The sequence below is a fragment of the Sapajus apella genome, unplaced genomic scaffold (assembly GCF_009761245.1).
Source record: "Sapajus apella isolate SASKATOON/1434 unplaced genomic scaffold, GSC_monkey_1.0 scaffold54, whole genome shotgun sequence".
NCBI lineage: Eukaryota > Metazoa > Chordata > Mammalia > Primates > Cebidae > Sapajus > Sapajus apella.
Window position 1 is genome coordinate 9,814,988 of NW_022436994.1, and position 18,809 is coordinate 9,833,796.

Genomic DNA, 18,809 nt, shown 5'->3' on the forward strand with positions numbered 1-18,809 from the left:
GGGCCCACGTGGAAGATGTTTTGGTTCTGGGGTGGATCCCTCATGAATAGATTAATGCCCTCCTTCAGAGGTGAGTAAGTTTTTGCTCTATTAGTTCCTAGGAGAGCTGGCTGCTAAAAAGAGCCTGGCACCTCCCGGCTCACTCTCTTGCTTCCCCTCCCACCATGTGACCTCTGCACAAGCAGGCTCCACTTTGCCTTCCGCTGGCAATGGAAGTAGCCTGAGGCCCTCACCAAATGCAGATGCCCGATTAGACTGTGAGCCAAATAAACCCTTTTTCTTTATAAACTATAAATTATCCAACCTCAGGTATTCCTTTATAGCAATACAAAATGGACTAAGACAATCCCAAACCATATTTTCTAATCACATCTAAGATAAAACTAAGATAAGCTTCTAAATTAGATGCACAAAAAAAAAAAACCAAGAAGAGGGTGTAGTGGGCCCCCCAATCCCTAGCTTCAGAGTTGATATCAGTCCACTGTCCCATGTCACCTTTACAGACACTTGGGGATCCCTAGCGCCCAATCTATTGAACAGGAGAAGAAACTACATTTCTGCAGAAACCCATTCAGGAAGACATGGTCAGCCCCAGAGTGGCTGTTAATGAGAACCTTCAAAGAGGACCCACCCTCTTTGGATGGGGTCCATACTTGTGTTGCAAACCCAGCAACTGGCTATCTGCCCACCCCTCGTCATCCCAACCCCAAATGCCAACAGATGAAGGGTGCTGTGAGGAAGAACTCTTCCCTTCATCACTACTGCTGTCTCCAATTGCAGAGCTGGTAGAACTGTGCTACACCCAGGCTCTGCCCATGCCTTTCCTCTCCCTTTTACACCTGACAGTGGCAGAATTTCCATTATTGAACAAAAGAAACTAGTGGGTTAAACACTCTAGAAATCAGTATCTCTCCAACATCGGTATTACTTTAGCAATTAACTTGGAGATGTAGTTACCGGGCCACAAGATTGTCTTGTGTTTTCTTTGTTCTTGGCTCTGTCTCCAGGAGAAAAGGGCAGCAAGTTTCAGGGGCTGATTCTTTGCTTTTCCCTCTAATGAGACAAATTTTAGGAAACCAAGAAGTTGAATCTCCTCTAATTTTTAAAAAAGCTACAAATGGACCACCATGTCACGTGATCAATAGCTTACAATCTGTCTGATTATACCACCAATCTAACATACACACACATTAAATGTAAGTAAAGCATCACCATCAGGCAGGGTGATGAGGAGTTTATGCAAATGTCTGTAAACTGTTGTGAAAATGGAGTCTTCTAAGTTGGGGCCAGGAGGGTGTATGGCCTTGGACTCCTATGGCAAAGGTCCAACTGTCCCAGACAATGAGAGCCAACTCCAGGGCTCTGGCATCAACTGGACTGCAAGGGAGACAGCCCTTCAACATGCTTCAGGCCCTCCACCCCTTCGTATGATGAAATCGGAACTACCTGGGATTCAAGATTCAGATAGGAAGTTGGCCACAGGGACATCAATGCCTCTGCCCCTCATTCTGCTCTCTGAGAAGGAAGGTACTGAAGAGGCCCCCGAGAGGTGAAATCATGGCATGCTATGGAGATGGTGATCCCATGGAAACTTTCCATTGTGAGAGCATGTTTAAGAATAAGCTGCTGGGGCCAGGCATAGTGGCTCATGCCTGTAATCCCAGCACTTTGGGAGGCCACGGCAAGAGGATCACTTGAGTCCAGGAGTTCAAGACCAGCCTGGGCAACACGGTGAGATCTCATCTCTACAAAAAATAGAAAAATTAGCTGGGCATGGTAGTGCGCTCCTATAGTCCCAGTTACTTGGGAGGCTGAGGTAGGGGGATTGCTTAATCCCAGGAGGCTGAGACTGCAGTGAGCTGTGATTGTGTCACTGCACTCCAGCCTGGGCAACAGAAAGTGATCTGGTCTTTTAAAAAAAAAAAAAAAAAAAAAAAAGGCTGAGCTACCTGCTGCTGAGCTCCCCCCAGGGGACCCCTCTGAGGTAAAAGACACTAATGCTGAGTCTGCTGTCAGTGCAGACTACACTCACCAGATGGCTGCTGTATCAGGGAATACACTGAGAGAACTGAGTGGAACACACGAACAGTGAAATAATTTGGGGGCAGGGCCACTTGGAGAGGCTATATGGGGTGCCATTTGTGGGGGATCCAGGCAACACAAAAACTTCTATAGATTGGCAACATTCAATAGAAATACGGTGTGAGCCACATATGTAATTTGTTTTTCTAGTAGTCCCATACGAAATTTTCCTGTTTTATTTAACCCAATATATCAAACGTTATCTTTTCAACATTTAGAAGTCCAATATTTTGTACATTTCAAGTGCTCAATAGTTAACACATGGCTAGTAGGCAGAACTAGAGACTATGGTCAGTGTGATGATGTGGGTGCAGATAAAGGTGACAGGAAGGACACAATGTTCATTCTCCTTGGATTAACCCTTATCACTCCCTCCTGGTGCCCACTACATCCCATTAGCCAACAACCTTCTGATGCCGGCACATAGGTCTGGTTTCCACCCCTTTCTTCCCTGTAAGTGAGGAAGGCAAGCAGTGAAGCAGCTCCAAGCTGAGATGCTGACAATACTTCAGGATGCTCATCACAAACTACAGAAAATGCCAGCACAGGACACTGAGATCATTTTAAGTCACTGTGCAGCCAACTGTGGAACCACTGACAAGAGAACTTTAAATTAAAATTCACTTGCTGCTAAGGCCGGGCGCGGTGGCTCACGCCTGTAATCCCAGCACTTTGGGAGGCCGAGGCGGGTGGATCACGAGGTCGAGATCGAGACCATCCTGGTCAACGTGGTGAAACCCCGTCTCTACTAAAAAAAATACAAAAAATCAGCTGGGCATGGTGGCGCGTGCCTGTAATCCCAGCTACTCAGGAGGCTGAGGCAGGAGAATTGCCTGAACCCAGGAGGCGGAGGTTGCGGTGAGCCAAGATCGCGCCATTGCACTCCAGCCTGGGTAACAAGAGCGAAACTCCGTCTCAAAATAAATAAATAAATAAAATAAAATAAAATAAAATTCACTTGCTGCAGCAAGGGTTAATCCCTGGGATCCTAGGGGGATTCTGACTTAGGGGACCTGGGCTATGGCCTGGGTATGAGTTCTGCAAGCTCTCTGGGTAGTTCTAATGTCCAGCTATGACAGGAACAGCCTCAGAGAGCCCGGATGACCAGTGTGGTTCAACCTGGGTTAGTTCAGCCCCTATATGATAGGCAGGACTCCAGGTGATCTATATGCTCAATTCTGAAGGGTCCCATTCCAAGGTATCTCCTCAGCCTATTTTAACCTCAATCCGTTAGCTCTAACACCAGGAACAGCATTAAGTAACAGTAATAGCCAACTCTTGGCATGTACCTCTCATCAAATCCATTCTCCTCTCTGCAATGGGCATGGAAGTCACCCTGTACTGAGGAAGGCTATGACTTGCCCAGGATGGAGGAACTAGACACAGTTGGCTTAAAAGCAAAGCCATGACTCTTAGCCACTGTCCACATGTGTGTGCATGAAATAATTCCCTGGCAGGCTTAGTAATAACAGAGTTCAGAGAGAAGGAAAAAAAAATGAAACAAAGCAGAAGGATGAGAGGAAGAGGGAGAGAGGGAAGGAGGAGAGTGGCCACCACCCAGCAGCCCTGGCACTCAGCTGTGCAAGAAGCCATCCCTGACTTGAGGCCTGTCCCTCAGGGTTGAGGTGACTCTCCTGCCATCTGTAATAAACTCCTAGTGGGATCTGAAAGCAGAGTTTACTTCCCTTCTCTACGGCTGATCACAAAACCACTGGTTTCTATCACAAAATGTCAACAACAACAACAGAAGTCCCCCTTCCCTTCTAACTTTTGAAAAGACAGGACTGGTTCATGCCTGTAATCCCAGCGCTTCGAGAGGCTGAGGTGGGAGGACGACTTGAGCCCAGGTGTTTAAGACCAGCCTGGGGAACACAGCAAGACCTCATCTCTACAATAAAAAATAAATAAATAAATTAGCCAGGCATGGTGGTGTGCACCAGTAGTCCCAGCTGCGAGAGGTCGGGGTGGGAGGATGGTTTGAGACTAGAAGGTCGAGGCTGCAGTGACTGAACTGTGTCACTGCACTCTAGCTGGGGTGACAGCAACTCTGTCTCAGAGTAAAAGTAAAATAAAAAGATATGACAAAGAAAAAAAAATACAACTAGTCTCAAAGCCATCCTGCTAATACAAGTTCTTAACAAGTCCATTAGACTTTTCCGGAAATTGTTCTTACCTCCAGCCGACGGATGATCTCCCGCAGAGGAAGCGCTGACTCCTGCCCCCCGATGAAAGTGGTGGTGGGCAAGTGGAAGACCTTGTCAAGGTCAGACTCGTCCAGGCCGTAAAACCCTGCAGGGCAATGTGGGCAGGACAAGCCAGATGAGGAGGGACAGGGCACGGCCATGCAGGGACCACAGTTTATGGAAAGGGGAAGAACTCCCCAGGGGAGCAAAAAGAGAAGAAAAAAATCATATAAAAAGCTCCTGAAATATGTAAAAAATAAGCAATATTTTACAGCCAGAAACACAAACTTTAGCAATAAATAGAAGCTGAGGATATTAGAGTATCATAGGTAAGCCACAATAAAATTCATATTATGCATGTGGTAGTTAAGTATACCAATTATTCACAATTTAGAGACAAATTTATTTCAAGTTCCCAAAGGTAACCAATTTTGAAGGTGGGAAGACAGGTCCATAAAAAGGCACTGGGTTAGTCAATCAAAAATCAATAAAATTGTTAAGGAGGAATTAAAGTGGAAAAGGAAGAATTGATACAGAAGAACAGATCATAGGTGTATCAATGACAACAGTATATGCATGTGGTGAATGTCAAAAACCTGAGGGAGGGGAACTAAGAAGTGAGGGAGAAATAGTCACCAGAAATCAATTGGTCTGTGGGAGCTCCAGGCAGGGGTGCAACATGGGGCAGCAGAGCAGTGGGCAAACAGCCCCTGCCCTTGGATTAAGGACAATCCTCTTCTGAAATTCCTGAATTCGCGTTCTGAGCCCGTTCTGCAGGCAGTACTCAGCAGTCACAGGTGCAACCCTCCCTTCTCCCGACTCCAGTGGGAACCAACTGAGTAAGCACTAATATTCGCTGAAGCACTGTGGGGAAGACACCTCACCTGGAAGTGTGTCTCAGTCTGAGAAAGAGTAACGCTGGAAGAACTCTTTCTCTGGCATTATGCTTGTTTCATCTTGCTGTATCAAAGGGGAGGACTGTCAAATGACACCATAGATTCCTTTATCCAGTTTGGCACCTATCCTGACATCATTTATTAGCTAGAGTAGGGCAAAAAGCACAGTTCAGGAGTCACTAGCACTTGAATACCTTATACCAGTATTATCTCAGGCTCCAGGAATGCAAAGTGAACTGGTATTCTGCAAAGTCTCCTACATCTGACTAGACCTGATGAAATATTCTCATTGTTTCCTGGCCAAATTAAGACTAAGAGGAGCCACTGGGAGACATAAGCATGGTGGACAATTAACAACTGTGTATTTGGATCTCTTCGGAGATTTATAAAAAGGCTTGTTTCTAGGATCCAACCCTGGTACTGACTCAGTGAGTCTTACGGTGGGGCCACCAATCTCCCAAGGTGATTCTGATTCAAGCACAGTTTGGGAACTACAGCCTTTATTTATCTAATGCTTTAGCTTTAGGAGAGGTTTGTTTTGGTTTGGTTTTTAAGTCTTAAAAGCAAACTCTACATTTTCTAAGCCCTGTTTGTTTTATTAAAACGAAGCAAATCTGGCTTTTTTTTTTTTTTTAAACCTGGAGGGTGGTGTCAGGAGTAGAGGCTTAGTTAAGCCTGTCCACCCATTCCCTCCTATTAGTCTGTCAACACTGAAGGCACAACAACCACTTGGGCCTAGGTGAAGCACATCACTCTTGTCATTTATGGCCTGGCTTTCGGGCAATTGCCCTATAGTATTTATGGAGAAAAATAGAATCATCTTTGAGAAATTTTTCCTGACTTAAAATCTCAGGTCAGGTGCAGCTAATCAAGAACCAGAATAACAGTGCATATTTGTTGGGAAAATATTTTGATGATGAAACGAATCAGTCCAGTGTATGCTCCTAGATGAGGACTGTGTATTGGCTGCAATCTTTCAGCATGAAGACCCTATGAAGCAGGGGCCTACAGATATTCCTTGACCTCACCATGTGATGGTCCTTCACTTCTATCATTGGGCTGCACTGCTGAGCCTCAGAACGGCTGGTACACTTCTAGATCTCTAGCTGTTTGAGAAATTAAATCTATAGATGAGTGCTTGGTGAAAGTGGAATAGACATATTCTTCCCTATTCCCCCAACAAGTACAACTAAAAATCCTAGACATTACATGCAAAACAGTCATAAGACAACTCTGAAAGGTGAAGAGAATAAGGCAGACCAGGTAGGGAAGTCTCAAGGCAAAACAAAGCAGGGAATTCCCTGGGTTTCTTTTTTTGCTTCAAATACCGCAGACTTGGAGCAGAAGAACCAGCAACCTCAAAACTTTAAGAGGTGTCTTTGATAACAAAAGCCTGACAAAAGCTGCTCCTACCAAAAGACCAGGAAAGAGGTAGCCTATCAAGATAAAAAAAGACAAAAACTGCTCTACTACAGCCAAATACCAGAGAAAACACTGTGGCCCCACCCTCACCCTCATCCTCACCAGGCTGTAATGAGCCCTAGCATCCAACCCCATCCCAGAGGTTTCAGCAAAGGCCCAAGAGGGAATCCAAAATGTCCTCCTCTCTGGAAGGTAATGCATCAGTCCCTTCCCCTAATCCCAGTAATAGTGGACACCTGAGTAAGAAAAGGACTTCCACCTCCGCCAGTGATAACAAAGTGGTGCCCTGCCCTTCCCTCACCAGAACAATGTCTACAAAAGGTCTGCTATAACAGAAGTTTTAAATAAGATCCTGACTCTCACAATACCCAAAATGTCTAGGGAACAATAAAATATAATTCATAACAAGAACCAGGAATATCTCAAAATGAATGAGAAAAGACAGGCAATAGACGTCAACACCATGATGACCAAGATGTTAAAATCACCTACGATTTGAACAGAGTCATCATCAAACAATTTCTTTTCTTTTTTTTTTTTTTTTCTTTCACTCTGTTGCCCCGGCTGGAGTGCAGTGGCACGATCTCAGCTCACTGCAACCTCCACCTCCCGGGTTCAAGCAATTCTCCTGCCTCAGCTTTCTGAGTAGAGTAGCTAGGGCTACAGGCATGTGCCACCATTCCTGGCTAATTTTTGTATTTTGAGTAGAGATGGGGTTTCACCATGCTGGCCAGGCTGGTCTCAAACTCCTGACCTCAAATGATCCGCCTGCCTTGGCCTCCCAAAGTGCTGGGATTAAAGGTGTGGGCTACCATACCCAGCCTAGTTTTTGTATTTTTAATAGAGATGGGGTTTCACCATGTTGGCCGGGCTGGTCTTGATTGAACTCCTGAGCACAAGGAATCTGCCCACCTTGGTCTTCCAAAGTGCTGGGATTATAGGCATGAGCCACCACACCTGGCCCAAACAATTTCAATGAACAACTAAGAACACGATAGAGACAAATTTTAAAAAGTAAATCACAAAATACAATGTCTCAGCCAAAAACTAAAGATGTAAAGAAGTACCAAATAGAAATTTTTAAAAAAATCAAAAAACGTTCAATGGACAGGCCCAATGGCAGAACGGAGGGGCAGAGAATCAGTATATTTGAAGACAGAACAACAGAAATTAATCAATTGGAAGAATAGAAAGAAAATAAAAAATGAACAGGGACTCAGGGGACAAGTGATAATTATAATCAAAGATTTCACTTACATATGGATGAAATCAAAGAAGCAGAGAACAAAGAGGGTGGCTGAAAAGGTACTTAGCAAAAAACTTCCCAAATATGGTAAAAGACAAAACCCAAAGATTCAAGAAGCTGAGTGAATCCACAGGATATTCCCAAAGAAATCCATGCCAAAACATACAATTAAACCTCTAAAAAATAAAATCAAAGAAAAAATCTTAAAAGCAGCCATTGTAAAGTGACACTTTACCTATAGGGAAAACAATTCAAACGACAGGATTTCTCATCAGAAACCTTGGAGGCTAGAAGGAAGTGGCAAAACACTTTTCAAGAGCTGAAAGAAAAGGATTCTGTCTAATCAGAATCTTCTATCTACCCAAGATGCCCTGTAGGAATGAAGGGGAAATAGAGATTCCCAGGTAAAGGAAAACTAAGTTTGTCACCAGCAGACATGCTGGAAAAAATTGGCCAAAGGAAGCAGTTTAAACAGAAAGGAAACAATAAAAGACGGAATCTTAGAACACCAAGATGGAAGAAAGAACACAAAAAGCAAAAATCTGGGTATTACATCAGACTCTACTCTTGGGTCTTCTAAATTACATTTGATGGTTGAAGCAAACTTATAACTCTGCTGATATAGTTCTAAACGTATGTAGAGAAAATATCTAAGATAATTATATTATCAATGAAGGAGGGTAAAGAGATATAAAAGGAGGTAAGGTTTCCATACTTAATATGTACTGAAAAGCGATGACACTAGTAGACTACGACAGGTTAAGTCTATATAAAGTAGTAATACTTAGAACAACTACTAAAAATACTATGTAAAAGGATACACTCAAAACTATGCCGGGTGTGGTGGCTCACGCCTGTAATCCCAGTACTTTGGGAGGCTGAGGCGGGCAGATCATGAGGTCAGGAGTTTGAGACCAACCTGGCCAACATGGTAAAACCCTGTTTCTATTAAAAATACAAAAAAATTAGCCAGGCATGGTGGTGGGTGCCTATAATCCCAGCTACTCAGGAGGCTGAGACAGGATCGTTTGAAACTGGAAGGCGGAGGTTGCAGTGAGCCGAGATCACCCCACTGCACTCTAGCTTGAGTGAAAGAGTGAAACTCTACCTAAAAAAAAAACTATATATAATTAAGAATACAAATTTTAAATGTGGGCTTAAAAATTCACAGCATAGGAAAATGAAAGCAAAGCAATGAAAAGAAGAACAAAAAATAAAATATAAAATGGCAGACTTGAGCCCTAACATAGCAATAATTACATTAAATATAAATGACGGGCCGGGCGTAGCGGCTCACACCTGTAATCCAAGCACTTTGGAGGCCAAGGCGGGCGGATCACCTCAGGTCGGGAGTTCAAGACCAGCCTGACCAACATGGTGAAACCCCGTCTTTAAATAAATAAATAAATAAATAAAATGACGTAAATATATTAAATAGAAGACAGCGATTATAAGAAGAGTAGATAAATACAAAACAAAATGCACCTATATGCTAATCCATAAGAAACTCACTTGAAATGTGATACAGACAGGCTGAAATAAAAGAAGGAAAAAATGTATCATGTAAACATTAATCAAATATAAGTAGGAGTGGCTTGTATTAATATGAGATAAAGTGACTTCAGAGCAAACAAAATTACCAGAGACAAAGACGGACATTCCATCATGATTAGAGGGTCAATCGACTGAGAAGACATAGCAATCTGAAATGTGTATACACCAAAGAACAGAGGTGTGAAATATGTAACCCAAAATCTGATAGGACTAAAAGGAGAAAGAAACAAACGCACATTTATAAACTGAGACTTTAATACCCCTCTCTCTATAACTGACTAAAAAACTAGACAGAAATTCGGCAAAAATATATAACTCAAAAGCCATCAACTAACTGGAGCTAACAGACTGTGTGTGTGTGTGTGTGTGTGTGTGTGTGTGTGTTTGTTTTAGAGACAGGGTTACCCAGGCCAGAGTACAGTAGTGCAATCATAGATTACTGCAGGCCTAAACCTCTGGGCTCCTACCACCTTAGTCTCCTAAGTGGCTAGGACTACAGCCATGCTCCATCATGCTTGGCTAATTTTTTTTGTTGTTGGTGGTGGAGAAAGGGTCTTGCTATGTTGCCCAGGCAACAAGCTCCTGGCTTCAAGTGATCCTCCCATGTCAGTCTCTCAAAGTGCCGGGTTTATAGTTATGAGCCACATGCCTGCCCCTAGCAGACATTTAGAGAATACTCCACCCAACAACAGCATTTCAACAGCAGCATTCTTTTCAAGTACCCATGGAATATATGCAAAGACAGACAATATGCTGGGCCATTTTTTAAAAACTCAACAAATTTAGCAGAATTGAAATCATATAGTATGTATTCTCCAACCACAATAAAATCAAACTAGAAAGCAATAATAAGAAAGATATCAAGAAAATCTCCAAACACGTGGAAACTAAGTAACACCCTTCTAAATACTCCATAGGCGAAAGACAAAATATCAAGGGATATACAAAGAATACAATAATGACCAGCCTGGGCAATCTAGTAAATTCCATCTCTATAAAAACTTTAAAAAATAGCCAGGCATGGTGGCACACATCTGTAGTCTCGGCAACTTGGGAGGCTGAGGTGGGAGGATAACTTAAACCCAGGAATTAGAGGCTGCAGTGAGTTGTGACCATGACACTGCACTACAGCCTGAATGACACAGCAAGATCTTGTCTCAAAAGCAACTGAAAGAAAATAAAAATATAATATATAAAACTTTGTTGGAGAGCTAAACCAGTACTGAGACAGACATTTACAGTAGGAAATACATCAGAAAAGAGGGAAACTCTCTAATCAATAATCTAAGTTCCCATCCCTAGAAAAGAGGGGAAAACAACAAACAAGCCAAAAGCCAGTATGCAGAAGTAAGGAAATAATAAAGAGCAGAAATCAATGAAACCGAAAACACCAAAACGACAGAGAAAAACCAATAAAACAAAGAACTGGTTATTTGAAAAGATCAGTAACATTGGCAAAATCTCTTACAAGACTGACAAATAAAAAGAGAACACTAAATTACCAATATCAGGAATGAAACAGGATATCAATACAGATCCTTCAAATATCAAGAAGATTCTGTTCCTTTTCTTGAAGTTGAAAAAGAAAAAAAAAGAATTGACTATCAGATAGTAAGGGAATACTATGAATAACTCTACAAACATTTGACAACTTAGATGAAATACACCACTTCTAGAAGAATACAAACCACTATTATTCACTCAATATGAAACAGATAATTTGAAAAGCCCAATGACAAATAAGGAAATCTAATTAATAAATAAAAACCTTGTGAAAAATTAACCTCTAAACCCAAACAATTTTGCTGGAAAATTCTATCAAATATTTGAAGAAGAGTTAATACCAATTCTATTCAATGTCTTTCAGAAAATAGGAGAAACACTTTTCAATTCATTTTATGAAGCCAGAATTACTCTGATACCAAAAACAGACAAAGATAGTACAGAAAAAGAAAATGACCAATATCCCTTATCAATATGGATGCAAAATATATAAAGAGATACAGAGACTTATAAAAAGAATTATATACCATGATCAAATGGTGTTTATTCCACTGATTCAAGGCTGGCTAATAATCAAAAATCAATCAATACAATCTACTACATTATCATTAAATATTCTGCATTAAAGAATAAAAATCAGCTGGGTATGGTGGCTCATGCCTGTAATCCTAGCATTTTGGGAGGCCAAGGTGAGCAGATTGCCTGAGGTCAGGAGTTCGAAACCAGCCTGGCCAACATGGTAAAACCCTGCCTCTACTGAAGTACAAAATTAGCTGGGCGTGGTGGTGCACACTGATAGCCCCAGCAACTTGAGAGGCTGAGGTGGGAGAATCACTTGAACCTGGGAGGCGGAGGTTGCAGAGCCAAGATCATGCCACTGCACTCCAGCCTGTGCGACAGAGCAAGACTCAGTCTCTAAATAAATAAATAAATAAATAAGGCTGGGCGCGGTGGCTCACGCCTGTAATCCCAGCACTTTGGGAGGCCGAGGCGGGTGGATCACGAGGCCAAGAGATGGAGACCATCCTGGTCAACATGGTAAAACCCTGTCTCTACTAAAAATACAAAAAATTAGCTGGGCATGGTGGTGCATGTCTGTAATCCCAGCTACTCAGGAAGCTGAGGCAGGAGAATTGCCTGAACCCAGGAGGCGGCGGTTGCAGTGAGCCGAGATTGTGCCATTGCACTCCAGCCTGGGTAACAAGAGTGAAGCTCCATCTCAATAAAATAAAATAAAATAAAATAAATAAATAAATAAAATAAAAATGACAAGATCATATTGATGCACGAAAAATATCTGACAAAGTTTAATATACATTTACAATTAAAACTATCAGAAAAAATATGAACACAGAGAAACTTCCTCAGCTTGATAAACGGTATTTACAAAAAAATCCACAGTTAACATTATACTTAATGGTGAAAGACTAAATGCTTTCACCCTAAGAGATCAGGAACAGGGCATTAAGGCTGTCCACTGTTACCTCTCTTATTCAATACAGTGCTAAGAGCTACTGTAATAAGGCAAGAAAAGGAAATAAAAGGCACATAGGTTGAAAAGAACAAAATAACTTGCTATTTTCAGATGGCATGATTGTCTATACAGAAAATCCTAAGGAAGCTACAAAAAAGCCCTAGAATAAGTGAGTTCATCAAGATCTCAGAATGCAATATAAACACTAAAATCAATTATATTTCTATATACTACCAATGAATATGTGAACATCAACATTAAAAAGAAAATAATAGTTAAGTGTAAATACAATGAAACACATATACAATTTACATGCTGAAAACTACAAAAATCTGATTTAAAAAAAAATCAAAGATCCAGATAAATGAAAGACATACTATGCTCATGGATTGGAAAACAACATAGTAAATTCTCCCTAAATGGATCTATAGGTTTAAGCCAATTCCTATCAAAATGGCAGCAAGGTATATGTAGATATAGATATGCTTATCCTCAAATTTACATGGAGAAGGAAAAGGCCCATGAATAACCAAAATAATTTTGAAAAGAAAAAATAAAATTTAGTAGCTACAGTAATCAAGACATTGTGGTACTTTGTGTGTAGAAAAACAGACACACAAAGGAAAATAACTGAAAATCCAAATATAGACCCGCATAAACAAGTCCAACTGATTTTTGGCAAAAGTACAAAAGCAGTTCAATGAAGGAAGGACAGACTTTTCAGCTAATGGACAGAATAACTGGACATCTACACACAAAAATATAAAATGAACAAAAAAGAATCTTGATCTAAACTTAATACGTTATACAGAAATTTACTAAAAATGGAGCATAGATTTAAATGTAAAACACAAAACTATAAAATCTTTAGAAAAATACATAGGAGAACATTTTGGGGACCTGGGGCTAAGGAAAGAGCTTTTAGCTTTTAGATGCCAAAAGTACAATCCATAAAAGGAAAATTGATAAACTGGATGTCATCAAGCTTAAAAACTTTGGGGATAGAAGCTGAGCTAGGAAAAGAGGGGGGGAAAAAAGGTTAAAAACTTCTGCTCTGCAAAAGACCCTATTAGCCAAAGAATGGAAATGAGCCATTCCAATGAACAGGTCCTTCAACAGGTGAATGGTTAAAAACAACTGTAGTACATACATACGATGGAATAGTACTCAGCAATAAAAAGGAACAAACTATTGATTCACACCAACAACCTGCGTGAATCTCTAAAAAAATTACGCTGATTGAAAAATGCCAGTCTCAGAAGTTTACATACCGTGATTCCACATGTATAACATTTCCTAAAATGACAAAATTACAAAAATGGAGAACAGAACAGTGGTTGCCAGGGAATACAAGTGGTAGCTGGAATGGGAGAAAAGTTGATGTGGTCAGAAAAAAGCAACAGGAGGAATCCTTGTGGTGATGGATGTCTAAAGTCTTACTTTAATAAATTTAGTGTAGTGGTGTGATGTACTATAGCTTTTCAAGATGTTACCATTGGGGAAGCAGGCCAAAGGGCACAGAACTGTTATTTCACACAAGTGCATAGGAATCTACAGTGATCTCAAAATAAAAAGTGTAATTAAAAAGTAGAGTCTCATAGACATTAGGAGTAAGAAGGAGAAAAAAGATAAGTGCTTCAGAAGCCAGAGTGTAAAGAAGAGACTGGCCGCCAGTGTGGATGACAACAGGCAGATGATCCCCCAGCATTTCAACTCTGGATTCCCAAATGTGTTTTGCCCAAACGAGCGTCACTAAGACTTCCCAGGACGTTTTTATTACTGCTTCAGTTGGCCTTCAAACATAAAACATTTTGGAAATCTTGTCCAAAATGCCCAGGAAGCAGAATCTGGGAAAATCCAGAGTCCAGTCAAACAAAGCCTTAGCACAGAATGTGGAGGACAGGACAAGCCACCATGCAGAGCTGAACGTGGCTTCATGTCCCCAGCTGGCTATGGCAGCAGCTAAAGGTGAACTAAGCTGAAGATGGAAGCTCACAGTGAAGCAATGAAGCACACGTGAAGATGAAAAATGCTCTTCGAAACACAAAATGAACAGAAACAAAACAATACCATATAAGTAGCTCTACTTATTGGTTAATAACTAAATGAAGGGAAAAACATATTTCAGAACAATTAACAAACTTAAAAACACTCAACAGAAGTTATGTCAACTTTCCCCATATTGCATGCTAGGAAAAGTTGCACATCCTATTCAAACGAAGTCCTCAACTCTGAAAAGGTGAAAGGCTCATTATTTTCATACCTCCTACTGTTAGCATTCGAAGTCGTTCCTTGAAAACTGCAAGATCTGAGAGGCAGAGTGGGGTATCATGGGTGAGCGCAGAAGGAAAAAGACAGGTGAGAGTTAGTTTAAAAAAGACCCAAACACCAAAACCCTACAGCATTACTGCGGTAACAGGTAGCACAGACACCATCACAGGGACACACACACATCAAGGGAGAAGTGGGTGGGTTACATAGTCAGGGGATCAATTTCGTTAAACATGGAAATGATTCATAGAACAGCTGGAATAAGGCGAATCAGAAGGAGGGGAGGTTGGCACCCTGACAATGGAAAGCCATCAGGCAGCGTCGTTTGAGAGCTCCTCGTCTCCCTAGCTTCAAGAAGTGGCTGATAACAGCACTTTCCTGGGAAGTCACACAGACCCAAGCAACACTACTTTGAGATGAAAATCGAGGAAATGAAAATGAAAAAGCCTAATTTTTAGAGTAGTCATTTCTCAGAACTAGATTCAGGCAGCAGACTACACCGTAAGATTTTGAAGAATTCTAAAGAATGGAAGGAGTCCTTGACCTCCCATCTCAAGAAGGCAAACTAGAAGAGAAAGAGCTTGCTGGCTGAAAACAACCCAAGAGCCATAGCTACATCTGCACAGCTAGACACTTCCTTCTACCTGAAAACTTTGCATCAGATTTCTACTACACATAAAAGCTTCCTGAGCCGCTGGCGAAATCAAGATGTTTATCTGGATACACAAAACACACTCCTGACCCCTGTTGTCTGTGCATGTGGGCCTGGGGAACAGGGTCAGGAAGGTAGGCACACACCGGCACACAGAAAGGCTGATGGCTGAGCACTCGGAGCATTGTCACTGAGGATGGTTCCTGTGCTGGGACTGCAGAGAAAGGAGCACTTTCTCTGAAGTTAGACTCAGAATCCAAGAAACACAGGCCTCTTTCCTGGGGCTGTGGCAGGTGCTGCAGATCTCCAGTCCTGGGCAAGCCACACAGGGTAACTGCCACCTTCCCCCAGGAAACAACCACTAAAGAAGTCAGAGCCAAGTGGCCCTTAAGACAACAGAATATCTAAGTGTTGATATTTTCCTTAAGGCAAGGATGAAGAATCTTAAATTTGCTCCTTCAATCTTCAAAATCAAGATATGAGACCACATCCAGATGCCACAAATGCTCCTGGGGAGCTCTGAGGTGTATGTCAATCACTCTGGAGACTCCAGGTAAGGATCCATACAAGGGAGGGCCTCAAAAGGAACCTTAAATACTCATTCCCATTCTAAAAAATCTAAAGGCAACATGGAATGTTTACATTCTCAGTACTGACTATATTAATGTGCTTACTTTTACTTGTACCTTCTTATATTTTTTAAATAAAAGGCAAACAAAAGACATAAACCAAAGGAGAGTGAAGAGAACAGAAGATATTCTGGTTGTCACAATTTACAGAAAGCACACAGATTTTCCAACACCCTAGTGCTTTGAAGCATTATTGATTACTTCTTGAAGAGTGCAGGTGCTGTGCAGGAGGAGAGACAGAGTGGATGGATATTTGGCCACAGTACTTCCAAGTGAAGCACAGAGGCAGGAATGTTGACCCTGGGAGCTAGGTGACTTGGTTTACCAGTTCCTAGGTATCTCTAGTCAAAGTATCTTCTCAAATGTCAGATGTCTGCTTGGCCAGGCTTCATTCTCCTTGAAGGTGACCATGTTACCCATGGCTTAAACTACCCTGGGTCTATAGTTGGCTTGGCCCCGCCCTCCCGAGTCACTTAGCAAACCTTATCTCCAACTCCTCAGTTATCTGTAGCACAGCATGCTGCACATAGCAATCAATGTTTACTAAATGAACTGCTCTGTATCACTCCGAAATTCTAAAAGCTAATTAAACATCAACTCTATTTTTAGCTTATTTTTCTCAGCCATCAAAGGAACAAACTGGAGAGCTCTGGAAGGTCAGGATAATGTGTGGGAACGCTGTCATAACTCACTGTGCTGTTAATGACAGCAGGTTGTCAGAGAAAGGCAAGAGCTAAGTAGTTGACATTCTGCCACATTTTTGAACTTCTAAATTAACTTTTTAACTATTTAACTCAAGTTCATTTCCGAAAACGGTATTAGCAATTTGCAAACATCAATGGTAAATGAGAGAGAAGTTTCACACTTTCTTCCCATTTATTTACGTTTTGTTTTTAATTCTCCTTTAATTATGTTTAGATCTCACATTAAAATACATCTCACTGAGCATGGTGGCTCATGCCTGTAATTCCGGCAGTTTGGGAGGCCAACGCAGGCAGATTACTTGAGCTCAAGAGTTTGAGACCACGCTGAACAATATGGTGAAACCTTGTCTCTACTAAAAATACAAAAATTAGGTGAACGTAGTGGCACACACTTCTAATCCCAGCTACATGAGAGGCTGCAACAGGAGGATCGCTTGAACCCAGGAGACAGAGGTTGCAGTGAGCTGAGATCATGCCACTGCACTCCAGTCTAGGCAACAGAGGGAGACTTTATCTCAAAAAAAAAAAAATAAATAAAATTTAATTTAATTAGGCCAGGCACAGCGGCTCATGCCTGTCATCCCAGCACTTTATGAAGCTGAGGCAAGTGGATTACATGAGGTCAGGAATTCGAGACCAGCCTGGCCAACATGGTGAAACCCTGTCTCTACTAAAAATACAAAAATTAGCCTGGCATGGTGGCATGCACCTGTAGTCCCAGCTACTCAGGAGGTTGAGGCAGTAGAATCGCTTAAATGTAGGAGACAGAGGTTGCAATGAGTTGAGATCGTGCCACTGCACTCCAGCCTGGGCAACAGAATGAGACTCTGTCTCAAAAACAAAACAAAACTCCCAAAAAACCCGGTAAAGTACATCTCTCAATCACTTTTGTCACTGTGAAAAGTTATACTATAAAATTTATACAGACAATGGCATTTTTAATTGGGACTCTAACTCAAATGCTACACTTGAAAGATAAAATTGGGCTGGGGCAGTGGCTCTTATCTGTAATCCCAACACTTTGGGAGGCTGAGGTGGGAGGATCACTAGAAGCCAAGAGTTCAAGACCAGCCTGACCAACAAGTGAACCCCCATCTCTACTAAAAATACAAAAATTAGCCAGGCATGGTGGTACACACCTGCAATCCTAGCTACTTGGGAGGCTGAGGCATGAGAATCACTTGAACCTGGGAGGTGGAGGTTACAGTGAGCTGAGATTGCACCACTGCACTCCAGCCTGGACGACAGTAAGACTCTGTCTCAAAAAATAAAAATAATAATTAAAAAAAAAAAAAAAACAACAGCAACAAAAAAATTGAGGGCAAGAATTTCCATTAAGCAAGGGTTTCTAATTGTTTCTAATTAGGCAAATGAGCGGGCCTCACTGTTGGGACTCACTGTCTAGACCTTTCCACACCCTGGTTTTAGTGTTTTGCAATATACACCCATATCTACCTTGCCACCCCAACCTATGACTCTTCTTCAAGAGTCAGTGGAAAAAGCCTCCCTAAGAGCCCTCTTACTAGAAGACGTTGGGCTGCCACTACCTCCTACCCTGACTGGACCCATTCAGGAATATTGTAACAGGAGGTTGGTGCCTCACTCTACAGGTCTGCAGATTTCGTGTTAAAGAACCTCCCAATAGAATGTGAGTGAAGAGAAATGTGTATTCAATACATCTCATCCAGGCACGGTGACTCACTGCTGTAATCCTAGCACTCTGGAAGGCCAAGGCAGGAGGATTGCTTGAGTCCAGGGGTCCGAGACCAGCCTGGGCAACATAAGAAGACCCTGTCTCTGTTTTTAAAATAAAATCAAATAATAAATAAATAAAATTAAGTATCTCATGTTAGAACTCTCAACCCTCTTTCCCAAGAGACATAGGATCTATAGTACAGCCTGGCACAGATTAAGATGAGCATCTGGGGATTTACCTGGAACCTGGCCCCTAATTGAAAGGTTATTTCCGGCCGGGCACAGTGGTTCATGCCTGTAATCCCAGCACTTCGGGAGGCTGAGGTGGGCGTATCACCTGAAGTCGGGAGTTTGAGACCAGCCTGGCCAACATGGTGAAACCTCGTCTCTACTAAAAATACAAAAAAACTAGCTGGGCATGGTGGCAGGTGCCTGTAATCCCAGCTACTCGGGAGGCTGAGGCAGGAGAATCGCTTGAACCCAGGAGGCAGAGGTTGC

The 18,809-nt window shown here is 41.9% G+C and overlaps 1 protein-coding gene across 6 annotated transcripts in view; it reads right to left on the reverse strand.

Moving 5' to 3' along the window:
• OGDH (oxoglutarate dehydrogenase) overlaps positions 1-18,809 on the reverse strand; it is a 90,504-nt gene that overhangs the window by 30,705 nt on the left and 40,990 nt on the right. For 3 of the 6 annotated variants that reach the window (XM_032244334.1, XM_032244333.1, XM_032244335.1), the window contains exons 5-6: positions 14,624-14,668; positions 4,256-4,371 (exon numbers count right to left, since the gene is read on the reverse strand). In XM_032244334.1, the coding sequence (XP_032100225.1) occupies positions 4,256-4,371; positions 14,624-14,668 (161 nt within the window). The remainder of the gene's footprint in view (positions 1-4,255; positions 4,372-14,623; positions 14,669-18,809) is intronic. The other 3 variants (XM_032244338.1, XM_032244336.1, XM_032244337.1) reach the window with 1 other exon arrangement.